The sequence below is a fragment of the Nematostella vectensis genome, chromosome 1, assembly GCF_932526225.1.
Source record: "Nematostella vectensis chromosome 1, jaNemVect1.1, whole genome shotgun sequence".
NCBI classification, from domain to species: Eukaryota; Metazoa; Cnidaria; class Anthozoa; order Actiniaria; family Edwardsiidae; genus Nematostella; species Nematostella vectensis.
The window spans coordinates 18,186,570-18,200,647 of NC_064034.1; the positions used below are offsets into that span (position 1 = coordinate 18,186,570).

At 39.8% G+C, this 14,078-nt stretch overlaps 2 protein-coding genes across 13 annotated transcripts in view; one reads left to right on the forward strand and one right to left on the reverse strand.

The window, feature by feature from the left end:
* LOC116619355 (organic cation transporter protein) overlaps positions 1 to 2,269 on the reverse strand; it is an 18,319-nt gene extending 16,050 nt beyond the window's left edge. For all 4 annotated transcript variants that reach the window (XM_032384076.2, XM_032384075.2, XM_032384074.2 and 1 more), the window contains exon 1: positions 2,011 to 2,269. In XM_032384076.2, coding sequence (XP_032239967.1) covers positions 2,011 to 2,158 — 148 coding nt within the window. In that variant the 5' untranslated portion in view covers positions 2,159 to 2,269. The remainder of the gene's footprint in view (positions 1 to 2,010) is intronic.
* Positions 1 to 12,434, forward strand: part of LOC5514461 (melanopsin-A) — a 15,040-nt gene extending 2,606 nt beyond the window's left edge. For 3 of the 9 annotated variants that reach the window (XM_032384069.2, XM_032384072.2, XM_032384070.2), the window contains exon 2: positions 9,687 to 12,434. In XM_032384069.2, coding sequence (XP_032239960.1) covers positions 9,870 to 10,913 — 1,044 coding nt within the window. In that variant the 5' untranslated portion in view covers positions 9,687 to 9,869 and the 3' untranslated portion in view covers positions 10,914 to 12,434. The other 6 variants (XM_032384068.2, XM_048729243.1, XM_032384065.2 and 3 more) reach the window with 6 other exon arrangements.
* The last annotated feature ends 1,644 nt before the right edge of the window (positions 12,435 to 14,078 follow it).

Below are 14,078 nucleotides of genomic sequence, written 5' to 3' on the forward strand. Positions count from 1 at the left end.
TTAAACACTGCCAATAGGCATAAAAACAATATAAAATGTTGTTGCAAGTTGAAAGTAAACGAAATTTACGTCTCCACAGCACGAAAGGTGGTCTTTTTAACAAACATACACACCTTGGCATTTTGTGTGCTAGTTAGACGTTAATTGTGATGATAGCGTTCATGTTTAGCACTTTACTTTTTTAACAACATAAAACACCCTAGAAAATACAGAATATATTCAACAAACAAGAAACACTGCAAGCCCTTATTTCCCAATTAGAATAACGAAAGGATTTGTGGAGAGAAACCGTTAAACGGTTTCCCATTTTTAGCAAAGCTTGAATACGACACAGAGGATTGCACCTGCTGGTATATATTACATTAGTATATAAAACTAGGGAACCTCGCAAGAACAAGCGATTTGATTGGTTGAGAAACTTGGGATAAAATGCAATATACACCTCCTATGAGGTGGATGTTGCTTTAAAGCTCGTTCTATATACTAAAACTATTATATCATTTCCATTTCGGCGGATAGCGGCTTTAAAAATATCTACCTCGAGCCTTCTGCTCTCGGTAGATATTTCGCCACTATCCACTATCGAGGGGGGGGGGAGGGGGGGAGGTTATGCCGTCTCGCTGGGGAGTCCACGGTAAATCATTGGAGGTTGTTGTCGGTCCTTGGAGAAAGAAAAATATTGTTGCTTCAAGAGTGTCAGGCGCGTACAGGGGGGTGCACAGGGTATATGAGTACTCTCTTATTTAGGAATCTTCAAATACTATGATTTTTCTATATGATACCTATGGCTGCGCACCCCCTTCAGCCAATCCTGGTTACGCGCCTGAGTGTAGGTAGAATTGGTGTTGTCCTCAGGAGAGGGAGGGAGAGGGGGGTATATGAATAGAAGTAGTGGGATCGGCGGAGGAAGATGGTTAGAATAGAGATTGTTCTTTTCAAAATGCAGCCGCAGTCACGGTACTTGCAGTCTCGAACTTGGTACTTTAAGTACATTATGAAGATCCCGTGGGTTCCTTGATAAGTCTACTCATTGGCGTTTGGTTTTTCTGGTATTCGTGCGGATTGATATTTATGTTTGATTCCTAGGTCCATGAGGAATGACAATTTTGTTCTTGACACGTCTGACTGATAGTGTTTGACGACGGATAAAGCGAGTTTGCCAATAAAACCGTTTGCGGCGGTAGCGCTTGGAGTTAAATATGGCTTTCAAGGGATTATAGATTTTCAGGATTTGTAGGGATTGACTTTAACGAAACGAATGAGCATATCGCTTGGGATAGTCTTAAAATGGCTCATTATCTGAAACAAACTGATAATGCCCGCGCTTTCCACTCTAGTCTCAAATTTTTCATTGGCACTTTTTCATCATGTAAAACATAGAAATAAAAAAATAAACAATTTTTCGATAAAAGAAATACATTTTCTGGCGGCAACAATAATCAGTTTGGTTTGACAAGCAGCAATAGTATCTAAATGCCGAAAGCGTTTTTCTTGTTTACGTGAAAAGAAAAGGACGAAGGAAGAGGAGGAGGAGATAGTAAGATTGATAGCAATCGACAGGTGGATTTACCAAAGGCTCACGGAGTTCCCGCCAAATTATATAGACAGCTCTTGCTTTTTGTCTATTTGCCCACACTAGCTAGATTCCGGTCGTTCACCTACTTACAGGATCGAGTACTCACTTAAATTGCTATCGCTAGCTCCCTGAAGTATGCTGTAAAGTGAGCGCCAAGTCGCCTATTTAACAGCTGTTTATCTACTTTGTTATATTTTCAAAATCTGTTTTGATTAGCTCTGTCGCTCAACGCACTTTCATTTCCATTATCTTCAGTGTTGTTTACTTCCCAGTTACCGACACCACGCAGAGAGCAAATCCAATAGGTCTAAAACATCTCTTCTCTAAGCCTGCAATGCTTGCATTAACCGCTAGCCCACAGCAGGTAAAGTGATTGTTTCCTAAGAGGATTTTAACATCATGATTTATCCCACTTAACCATGTTAGAAACTCACCATTGTATTTGCTTGATAATTGAATTGTAGGCTGGTAACTAGCACATTTCCTGTCTTTACCGACGTTCGTCCGCATGAACTCTTTGTCTTGTTTCTTTATATATTTTTTCCTTAACTTAGATGGCATTATTGGATAATTACTATGCATTAGGGAATCTTGTAACGCCGTTTTTAAATATACTTAAAACAGCAGTCTACAGTAAAACAGCCTTCTGTGCTTTTCGAAAAAAATCTATGTACCTGTTGAAGTGAAGTTGGGATATTTTTAATAACTTTTTCGCGGTTACCCATTAATAATGTATCGAATCTGATGTTTATAAAAAGAGAAACTTAATTTGGAATTATATGGAGCATAATCGGTAAGCAAATCAGGGGAGATCATCGATGTTTTTTTCTTATCGCCGCTGATTTTACATCATGAGAAGCACGCGTCAAGTAAATTGAGAATCGGGGCGGCAAGCTCGCTCATTGGATTTGCGCGCGAAATGCAGCACTGGCCGTTGCGAGGGTAACATCATCGCTCCTTCATCGATAAGAACTCCAACGATACAAAAAGGAGAAGGGGCTTTCGTCATAAAGGTCACACTGGTGTAAGAGGCGTACGCGAAGAACACAAAGGTAACAAATCACGTAAATCTTAGGAGTTTTTCTCAGTGTTACGAAATGATTTGCAAATCTTCAAATATACACGTCAAACGCGTTTTGCTGCAGAGTGCAGAGGGAGTCGGCATTTCGTTCATTTGGATTAAACTACTATGTCTTGGGTATAGGTATTACTCAGATGATTCCTGACTTTGGCATGAACTGAAACTTTGTGAAGTTCGCATAGATATTCGAGTTATTCTTATTTCGTCTTTTACCCGTCAAGCGTTAGTCTGCTTAGCAGCAGCTTTTAGTGTCACGCACGCAAAAAGCGGCTGCTAAGCAGACTGGTCAATCGTAGGACTGACAAAAAACAGGCCTAGCCAGAATTTTCGGGCTTGGAATAGGTCGTTAACCTATGCAAGCGGCATCTAGCTTGCGGTTGTACTTTTTCTTTTTGAGTGGCCTTCTTTATCAAGTGTGTATCGAGAGGATCGATGTGTCCGAACACCTTGGCCTTCTTCCCGGTTGCCGAGGTAGGTCTGATCAGCAATCCTCACGAAAAAAGAAATGTTTGTAGATCATGCCTCAAAAATTTAATAAGATAACGTTTGTCCAAATGATGACAAGATATGAAATCACCTGCTAATGTTGGCCCGCAACGTCATAAGTGCATACATCAGGCATCTATTACTTGTCGCGTGCACTGACATGCATTCAATTCGGCATTCTTTCTAAGGCTAATTATCATTTTGACTCTTTTTCGAGTTTTCCCATATTTAAGATTCCATCAGACTCATTTAGAGAAAAGCTTCAATGGATGTGTGCCACTTTCGTGTGGCGTTTTGAAACATTTTTTAAACAACTTTAAGCTTTTGTTCTGCAAACCAATTTTTATCAATCATTTTTGGGGCATAATGTTCACAATGAATTATTGGTTGCCTCCATTATCTGTATAGTGGAGTAGTCTAAGCAGTCTCTTCTAATCTCGGCTGCTTAAGTATAAAATAACCACCGCCAGACATATTGCCTGGTCTCTGCTTCGCTGGTTAATGGAGCCATACTTTGGAGTCTTCAGCCAAGGCAAAGAGCGTTGTTTTCCTATTCTTTTTTTGTCCATACAAAATGCAATGGAAACAAATTCCATAACATTTACTCTATGTTGCCAGGATTTCCCAGAGGTTCTACAAATAAGAAATTTATTCATGAGAAATCTTTTTTCTATCTGTGTATTTAATAAATGCGCACCGTGGCGTTTTATTAGCGTATAGTTGGGTATAGATCAGGTGTTCTGCATTCACCATTTATACTATTTATATAAGCCTTAAAAATTTATTCCTATGGAAGGATTTATCAGGGCTCATTACAAAAAAAAAAAGAATGCTTTTGGAAATAATCTGTCATCATTATGATTTCTGTTTGTCATTTTTCCATTATCACTATAAATGTTTAAAACTATAATAGAGAGTTATCACCGCCCTGTCAAAAATTTTACATATTCTTCAGCATCTTCGTCATTGCATGTAGCCTCCCTGGGGTAATGCCAAGACTATTGATAGAAGGGTTACTTAAATGGCAAAACTAAAATAAGTATATTCATATGTGCGTAATATAAATTGCGTGTTACTAAGCGACACTGGTCTGTTAGTCTGTACGTGTGGTGATGATTTTTAAAGACAATTTTCATTTAAACAATCTATGGGTCCTGGAAAGCCGTAAGTGAGACAAGCTATTTGAATCTTCTTGTGATCAGTTCTATTTGTTCTAATGTTCTTGTTTTCTGATGCTACTTTGTACTTTCCGGGCATTGTCAATCCCATTCCAGGAGCCAACACGTTTGTAACCTCTACCCAGAACCATCAGCTTTCGATACCTCCTGCCAATATTACTAATTTTGCCTCATCGGTGTTTCTTCGAAGGAGAGCGCAAAAGATTATGATTCTGAGCATCTAATGAAAAGACAATCAGAAGCTTAGAGGTTTTTGTTTTTGTTTAGAGATACAAGAGATACATGTTTAGAGAATCTACATACCACAGCTTTGCTGCTTTTAAAGGTGGGTCACTCTAGAGAGCCATCAAGAGAACTTTATGCTGCCATGACGTCAGCGCTTTTTTATCTATGCATTTATTGTTCTATAAATGGGATTTGATTTCTCGTTCTTTTGAGAGCTTATAATGAGAGATGTGTTTGCTTTGGTTAATCTCTTAAAAAAGAGCTCCTTATAAAAATCCAAAATTAAATGATTCAGCTACGATGTAAAGTTGAATTTGTTAACCAACCAGAGGAAAATACATGTCTTGAGAGAACATGTCAATAAGTGTTTGGTTTGTTTCCGCGGGGTAGGTCCCCGGGTGCAAAGCTCCATAAACATCCATAAAGTTGTTCAAAAATATATTTTAAAAATATTATATTCTGTGTTACAGGCCATATGGTTCTTAGTATAAACGACACTTCAAATAATACCCTAAAAGCTAAATGTATCGATTCCAAAAAAAAGCGTTGAAAGGTGGTTGATGCGGGTCGCTTCAAGTTGATTAAAAAAAAGAATAATTACTATATTCTGTTTGTTCGTGATCTTTCTACTCCTGAAATTTTAAGATACCGTTCACACTTACTTTACCCCCAAACACACTTGAAAACATCATCGTTTTAAGAGACTATTACAAAACCTGTTTTCTTCTTTTCTTAGACCAAAAAAGATATTAAGCTAAGAAGAAAGAAAAAAAGTAGGCCCATCAAAATTATAAATTATATATATATATGTCCTGTATAGTGCAGCTGGATTTACAGGTACAATTTACAGTTTAAAAGTGACAAATTAAAAAAAATAATTATGATTTGATTAAGAACAAATTTTTCTGATATAAAAATAAAAAGTTGCGTTTTTCTGGCTATAATTGAGTGGTGTCATTTGGTATGTGGCTGAAACTTCTAAATAAAATTATAGATAGTTAATAACGGATGGGAGTGGAACCTGTTATACCTAGTTGAGTATCGAACTGAGCGACACGACAGTTCTGGCAAATTCATCGATCACTCAGTCATTTGGTTTATTTCACACCAACGATTATCCGCGCGGAAAACCTATCAAAATAAGATCTCTATGAATTCCGCAAGATATTCGTCACTATTATGAAATTCTAAAAGGGAGGGTTGTTACGCCGCAAAAAGTAATAACTAACGCAAAATGTAATCTTAACGCGAAATGTAATAACTTTCAACCTAAAATGTAATAAATGTTTAACGCGAAATGTAATAACTTTTCAACGCAAAATGTAATAAATTATTCAACGCGAAATGTAATACCGCAAAATGTAATAACATCAAATAATGACTTTAAACCCATAAACTATAACTAAAAGCTATAACTAAGAAAATAGACAAAACGGTTGCATGTAGTGACCAACTGTTGTAGTAGTCCATCTCGGATCGACGGTTGGTCTCGGTCTCTTCAAACACTTGGCAGTGGTTCTGTCATCAACCTGAGATGGCGAATCCTCCCTAGATCGTGGTCTATAAAGCCGCGATACTGTGCGGTTATGATTGTATACTAGTAGTAATAAATGCAAAGAGAGAGCAAATGCCAACTGCAAGATGAGGTCGCAATCATTGAATTGGGCAATTTCTAGACAACGCGCATTATGCCGGCCGAACCATTATAACTCAGTGGTTAAATTTTATAACATTTTTTATTGCTTTCACATATTTTTCAAAATTCCCTTCGTACTAAGACTAGAATAGGCCTGTTCCAAATTTATATGCACCCTGGACTTTGTCACTTCATAAACTAAATAAGGAATAATGTCACACCATACCAACAAATATCTCTGGAAGCCATGGCAAAAACAATGCACTTTCAAGTCGCACTGCCTTCTGTTTGTCTCTACGTGTTAACATTTCATCTTTTTCTTAATATTAGTAGAACTTTTAACTATTAGTCAATAGATAGTTATCACATTTTGTGTTATTACATTTCGCGTTTATTAAATTTTGCGTTGAAAAGTTATTACATTTTGCGGCGTAACAAGGGTTAGGCTGCAGTGTCAACCTTGTGACAAAAGTATTTCAAACAATATAACATAACATCTCCTCGAATCGAAAAGCCGAGCACAAAGCCAGGGCTAGAAGATCCTCCCCTAAGATGACTTTAATCAGACGCTCATAAAATTTTCAGACGGAGCCAATATCGAGGTCCATTGCGTTTCAACATTCCAGTTTTCCTCTCGGGAGATAATGGCACTAAAAAAAAGCTTAACGACACCTCTTGAAAACAGCTAATGTTTTAAATAAGAGCAGTCGCCTCTTGAGAATGATCAACCCTTCTTGTCTCCTGCGAACCCATTAATAACTATCAGCAGCAAAGACTAAACACATTAAAGCTAGACTAAACGACGGAGAAAAAAAAACCCTTTAATTTATGAAGGGTTAAGCTGTTAAACAAAGCTGATGCATTAAAATAGTATTCAAAACCATATTATTTTGAATGAAAGTCGCGGCGTTTTTATGTTTTCATGTGTGCGTGTGTTTTTTTGTCGACCGAGTCATTACCTTTTGGCTTCGGATTATACTTCTTGGTTGTGTGCGGGACTTAAAGGTCATTTTACGCTCCTGTACAAGACTTACTCAAAGAATCCATTTCTATCGGCTAATTCAAGCAAGTAACTGAGATTCTTCCAATCAAATATCCTTTAAAGTAAAGTATTAAAATATATTAGACTTCTGTTGTCAGGGGTGAACTAGGTCAAAGTGCATGCGGGAGGTCACAATACGAACGGCTGGTTGCTGGTTCACAGTAGCGTTTATTGTAAGGACAAGCTCTTTAGCGAGCAAGGAGGTATTCAAGCTCGTTCTAGGAGGTAACGATCAGACGATTCTCAGAAGGCGAGGCTGATAGAAGGGAATCCTTACTAGGCCTCTTCCTTGACTAGGGATTGTCTTCAAGAAGCCAAAAGAACTAACTCGATAGCCTCCGCAGCAAGCTGTCGTTATTACAAGTGCCTATGTTTTACAGTGAACTCCTATTTATACTGACTTCTCTAAGAGAGGTGATGCAAGAATTGCAAATAAATGTTGGTCTAAGGGAACAGAACAATTTCACAATTGAGGATAACTATAGTAAGAATCCGTCGATGCTAGAATAACAATCAATGGACTAGAAATAATGATTATATAAAATATTACAGAATAATGAGGCTGAGGGATTCGTTTGGCTTGTTCGAAATGTCTCTAAAGTAAATGTTTATCTAAGGTAAACGCTAAACTGGTTTTGGCATAGGTCACACTGCGCGTGACCTGTATGACTAGCAGGTGCATACTTAGTATTCAGAATGAAAGGTGGAAAAGTGATAAAAGGTCAATATTGAGATCCGGTGAGCAAACTAAGATTTCTAGAATATTTATTTATGAGAATGTTGAAGAATAGTCGCACAACACTTCAATCGTGGATATTGCTATTTTGAGGTTTTCTTGCGAACAAAACCGCTGTATTTTCAATTGTAAACAATAACAAAGATGTGGTTGATCGGCATTCTTTAATAAGGGAAGCGACTTTTGAAATAAAAAAATATTTGTTTTAAAAACTTATTTTTGTTCAAGGTTTGTATAAGAAGTTTTAGAAAATAAAGATCAAAACTGTTAAATGCAGAATCCTTTTGTAGAGAAAAGTAAATAATTCATGTATTTTTGTCTAGATATTTGGAAACTTCCAGGTTAATAAAAATACGCAGTGGCTATATGCCCGACAGTCGGGACAGGTCTTGGATGGACTAAATGCCCGACAGTTTTCAATTTATTCAAATAACCCAGAAAATTGTCTTCCTAGTGAGTTCAAATTACTCTATATTTGTTGAGAAAGGGCAAGCGAATCTGAATTGAGCTTTGTTGTCGGTATTGAATGTTTTCCGCTGTCTGTAAAATGTCGGACATATAGCCACTGTTTCAAATAAGGTTGCACATAGGAGTCCATGTGTCGTAACCCGCAGTGCTTCATGGGTAGCGTATAAATGGCTGAATACTTGTATCTAAAAGCCATACAAATGTTCACGAGAACAAGAATTCTACAGCTTTAGAATCGGATTTGTTATTTTTCACGCTTATTTTCTTTTCACTTTGATACGCATGAACCAACGCGGGTTACAACACATGGATTCTCGAGGTCAACCTTATTTGAAAAAGGTGTATCAAAGGGTAAAATACGTGATGTTAGAGTTTATCTATCTACCCAAGAGAACAGTCAAAGTTATTTATTTAGGTGATGTGCCAATGTTTGTAGACCCACTGGTCTTAACGGACGCTATCTATTTTTCGCGGCCTTCCTTATGTGATGAAGTGTACAGTCTTCAAATCGTATATCTGATGGCCCATGCCACAATTGATGAAACATATTATTTTTCAATTCAATAAGACCTCCCATCTTTGCAGAAACAGCGTTTTAGTTCTAATAACGACCTATACTATCCTCTTCGGGATTTATCAATTCGCCAAACAAACCCTGTGGTTTCCAGTTAATGATTGTCAGATCTATAGTCGCTTTTTTGGGCTAAATCTGAAAAATCTAAAAGCATTTAGCCTTATTAAAATCAGTGCTTTTAAATTATTTTATTCTTATAAGATCACTAAAAAAACATAGATATAACAAAACGCGGGAAAAAACACGTTAATAGTAGTAAAAACAAAAAAATAAATAAATAGAAATAAATATATATTTTTTTTAATTGGAAAAAAAGTGCACAAAGAACCTTTATAATCCCAGAACCAGCTCTGTATCCCCAAATTAACCCTAATTACGTTTATGTTCATGCTAATATGCGTCTACTGCAAACTTAGATTAAATAAATAATCTCATGCTAATATGTTCCTTACTTAAGGTAATTGCCTTAGAAAGTGGGCAGCTCTACAGCGGCATCACTCTTGGGCGTTAATGCAGTGCTCTCGGCGTTTTAGTTATTTTATTGTCAAGGATAATGACAAATATTGAGTGTTTTAATGGCTCTCGAACCTTTATAATTCTTCCAGAAGTGAGTCACCAGCCATCTAAAATGTTGAGTCGCCCACAGATAACACCAACTAAATTTTGTTTTTTTCTTCCTATCAGGATATTCTTCTACAAAGAACAATTAGACACCCACGAATCTTGAGATTTTATGAGAATCTCAGATAAACCTCCCTTGGACCTTATCAAACCATATAACATTGAATCTCCTACTGGGAAGTGCCAAGTTCGACCACGCTAGAACCGCTATCGCGTCTTGGAAAACAGTCGTGTTTCGCTGGGAAGATGGAGAACACATCGCTCGCAGGTGATCCGTTAAATCGACATGAGGCGCAGTTTTACATTGAGATGTTCTTGGGAAGTCTCATTCTTTTTCTCTCCGTACTCGGCAATTCACTTGTTGTGTACGTAGTGAACAAAGACCCAAGCCTCAAATCCACTACAAATCTACTGATTCAGAACTTATCGATGACGGACATTGCGATGGCGACCACCAACATGCCATTCTGGCTCATCTCCCTGTATCATGGCCGGTGGATATTTCCGCAGTTCGTCTGTGACTTGGACTCGTTCACGATGTTCGCGTTCGGGTCAGCATCCATACTTACCATGGCAGTAATCGCGCTGAATCGCTACTTCAAAGTCGTCAAGGCTAACAAGTACAAGAGACTGTTCGGCTCTCGCAAGGTGGTGTGGGTATATTGTGCGGCGACGTGGCTCGTAGGCATGATGTTCGCGACCCCGCCCTTGTACGGGTGGGGCTTGTATGAGTACCACATTCAATTCTCCACTTGCTCATTGATCTGGGATCTCAACCGGATCTCGTTCGTGATCGTGTTCATTGGCGTGTTCGTGAATAGCGTGACGATCACCATATTCGTCTGCTACTACAAGATCTACAAGACGGTCAAGATCACCTCACATAACCTCGCCTCGCACGGGGGCACCGCGGAAGCGGCCGCGCGCGTGACCGAGATCAAGGTGATGAAGTCTACCTTTGCGGTGGTGTGTTGCTACCTCATCTGCTGGATGCCTGTGTCTTTCGTGTGCGTCACGGAGACGGCTGGCGGGGTAATGCCTCGCGAGGTCTACGCCGTCGTCATCTTTCTGATGTACATCAGCAGCTGCATCAACCCGCTCATCTACGGCATCATGAACCCACAGTTTCGGCGGGCTTTCCTCGCGGTAGCCAGAATGTCAAACTTTACTGCTGCCACAGCTGCCTCGGCCAACGAGAGTGGCAACAGTAACACCAGCCGTGTGCACATCGCACCGCAACAGGCGAAGAAAGAAGCATTTACCGTGGAAGGGACTGAGGTGGTGGTGTGACATGATGGCGTGACATTATGGTCTGGATTGACAGCGTGACATGTTGGTGTGACATGAAGGCGTGACATTATGGTCTTGATAGATAGCGTGACATGATGGTGTGACGTGATGATGCGAAATAGTGCTTTGACGATGATGATACATCATGGAGTGACGTCCTGCCGTGACGTGGCCCTGGAATGATGGCGTGACAATCATTCCTTTTGAGAGCGTTGTATTAAACCTGTAAATCTGCATACGTATTTAAGTTATATAAAGTGACAGGAATTGTAAGTCATAATTGAAAAAAAAAACACTGAATAGACCAGATATCTATCAAGATGATGTACAGAAACTCCCAAGTGTATGGAACTGCAGGATACCAACTCACCCAGAGCCTACTGTCGAGTTGCCATAGTCCGCAGTCTCCATTCATTAATTTTAATAAAAAAGGGACAATTAACTCTCCCCAAAAGCAAACAAGGTCCTCGGCCCCTTGCGTAGGACGCTTAAATCATGCTCACAGAGCGTGAGAGAACGCGGCTCTACACCAGCATGGTTAGGCCTATTCTTGAATATGCTGCCCCGGCATGGAGTCCTCACACAGTCAAAGATGTCCAGAAGCTGGAGCAAGTTCAAAAGCGTTTCGTTACCAGCACTTACCACCCTATAGCGAGTACCTCCGAGCTTGTGTTATCTCTAACTTGGGACACCCTCGAAGTCCTTAGGCTACTAGCGCAGGCTTGCTTATTCTATAAGATCCACAACCACTGTGAACGTTAAATTCCCGCCGTGTATCCTGTCAAATCCCAGAGCAACCCAAAGAATCCCTACCAATATAGGCAGATCCAGTATAGTATTTTCACTCATAGTTACTCTTTTTTCCCTAGATCAGTTAGGATATGGAACCTGCTACCCTCTGAGGTAGTGGGTTCCCAATCCCTAGATTATTTCAAATCTAGCGCCTTGCCAGCAATTCGATCCTTGCGGGTCCCTGGCCATCTGCGACGTTTCTAGACCTGTCGCCACCACCTAGATATTAGCGCAAGCTAGAATAGGTTAATTATATTTAAGTATTTAAAACTTTGAGCTCTGTATGAGTTCGAGAAACCGGGAGGTGAGAAAAATATTAATGGTATTTAGAAAAATATCCATGATTATAAGTAATGAATGATCAATATAAAAAAACAAAAATCTAAGAAGTAAAGAATGAAGTGAAATTCTTAATATAAGTTTCATACTTCTAAAGAAGTTACAATTATAAGGGTGTCAACATACAAAAACAATTTTGAAGGGGAAATAACGGGATATTATGCGGGTAACAAATATAATAAAGAAGTCTCGTAAATTACCATCACAATTATCAAACATCGCCCCGCTATTGAATTGACCAAACGCAGCTCGACCTGTTTTTCAAGGTAGAACTACAATTGGTTCGAAATATCGGATGATCAAGAATGAATGAACAAAGGGTAGATATAAGACATACAGTATAGCTACACACCATGTACATGTACACAGCGAATAAAAAAGGCATCTAGATCACTCTGGTATGTCATAAATCTAGTGTGAACATTTTTGGAGCCAAATCCGATAATAAACTTCTCGTGGAGATACTTGCATCCCTCTTGTTCTTTCCGGTTGTTTCCCCGGAACAATAAGGTCCATCTTTTACGGATGGCAGTGACAGAAAAATAATCGGAAATAATCGAATGGCGAATTTCCTAATGGCATTAAGCGGCATTTAGCACGATAATCTGAACACTTAAATCAGCTTTAGATTGCACATATTCCGTCGTCGACATCCGTTTGTCTTGGGAGACGATAGTGCAACTTCGGGTAAGCCCATTTGCACCGCCGGGAATGACTACGCAGTCCGACTCGAACCAGTCGGCGCTCTTCCGCTCTTTCTTTCCGTGGGCAGTGATGGCGGAGTTGTGAACAGCGTCACGGTAGCGGGGTCATCACATGGAGTCGATGATGTCATCTGCTGCCACGCCCTCGTCGAGTGCGTCTTCCAAACTGTTGATGAACTGTGGGGTTTCCAAAGGGTTGCAGACACAGCTGGTGCTGATGCGCGGACGACGACCCTTCTTTTTTGGAGTGTTGTTGTTGTTGGTGGTGGTGGTATACGCACCTTGCTAGCTAAAAGGGCGTGATCCGTGTCGCAGTCTGCGCTCTTCCAATGTCCGCTTTTCTGGTGTGATCAGGTCAAGCTGTTGCCAATGGCAGGAACGCGAGCGCCTCCATGACACCTGGTGGATCTCTTTAAATTTGAAGGTGTTGGTCACGAAACCGTGGTAGTACGAAAGCTCGAGCAGTCTCTGGCCGTTATCGTTAATCTTCCCCCATCAAAAGCTACTGAGGTGGATCAGGCCTCGTGGTCAGCTCCTACTCTTGCATTGAAGTCTCACATTACAGCATAATTATGTATTTTATTTTTTTTAACACAGAAGATGTCATATGCACGTGCGTGCGCTGAACAATCAAGACCAAAATCTGAAGGTCATAGCGACATCACTAACAACACACCTACTCCAAAGAAAAATTAGCCGTTTTAAAATGACCCCTTTATTTTTTACTGTATATAATGCTCGGGTGCCTCAGGTTCCTTTGTGTTGTACAGTTCGCTAAATAGCGGTGCTGGGGCCGAAACCTCCAGCTTAGCCGTTAAGCATTTAGCTGCCATACGCTGTTTCAGCGGATGTCTGGAAGTATGGTCTTTTTTAACTATTGAATGCTTGCAAAGCATGGATTTCTGTGTCACTCGATCGTCGGATGGTCGGGTTTTTTTTAAAGGCATAAGGAAATTTTAATGCACACTCAGATTTTTGGATGTGTTCATGCTTTGTTCAGTATCCTGTATATCTTTTCTGCACACAAGAAAATAACTAGGAAAATATATTTGCATTCACGAGTTGGCTCACAGAGCCTTTGATTTTAAGTTGATCTGATTTGATGAAGATCGATCCTCAGCCACTCCGCACGACTGTATTCGTCAAACCAAACTATCAAAACCACACCCAAAGTTTGATTACGTACTATTCCTACCCTGGATAACAAAAGTTCTCCCGTGCTTTGTTTGGGAGAGCGGATGAGCACCATAGAGAGAACGCCACCCTTAGAACCCCTGTCGGCGCTCGCTCGCCTGCGACTTCTAGTCACGCTCTCTTACTCTGTCACGAT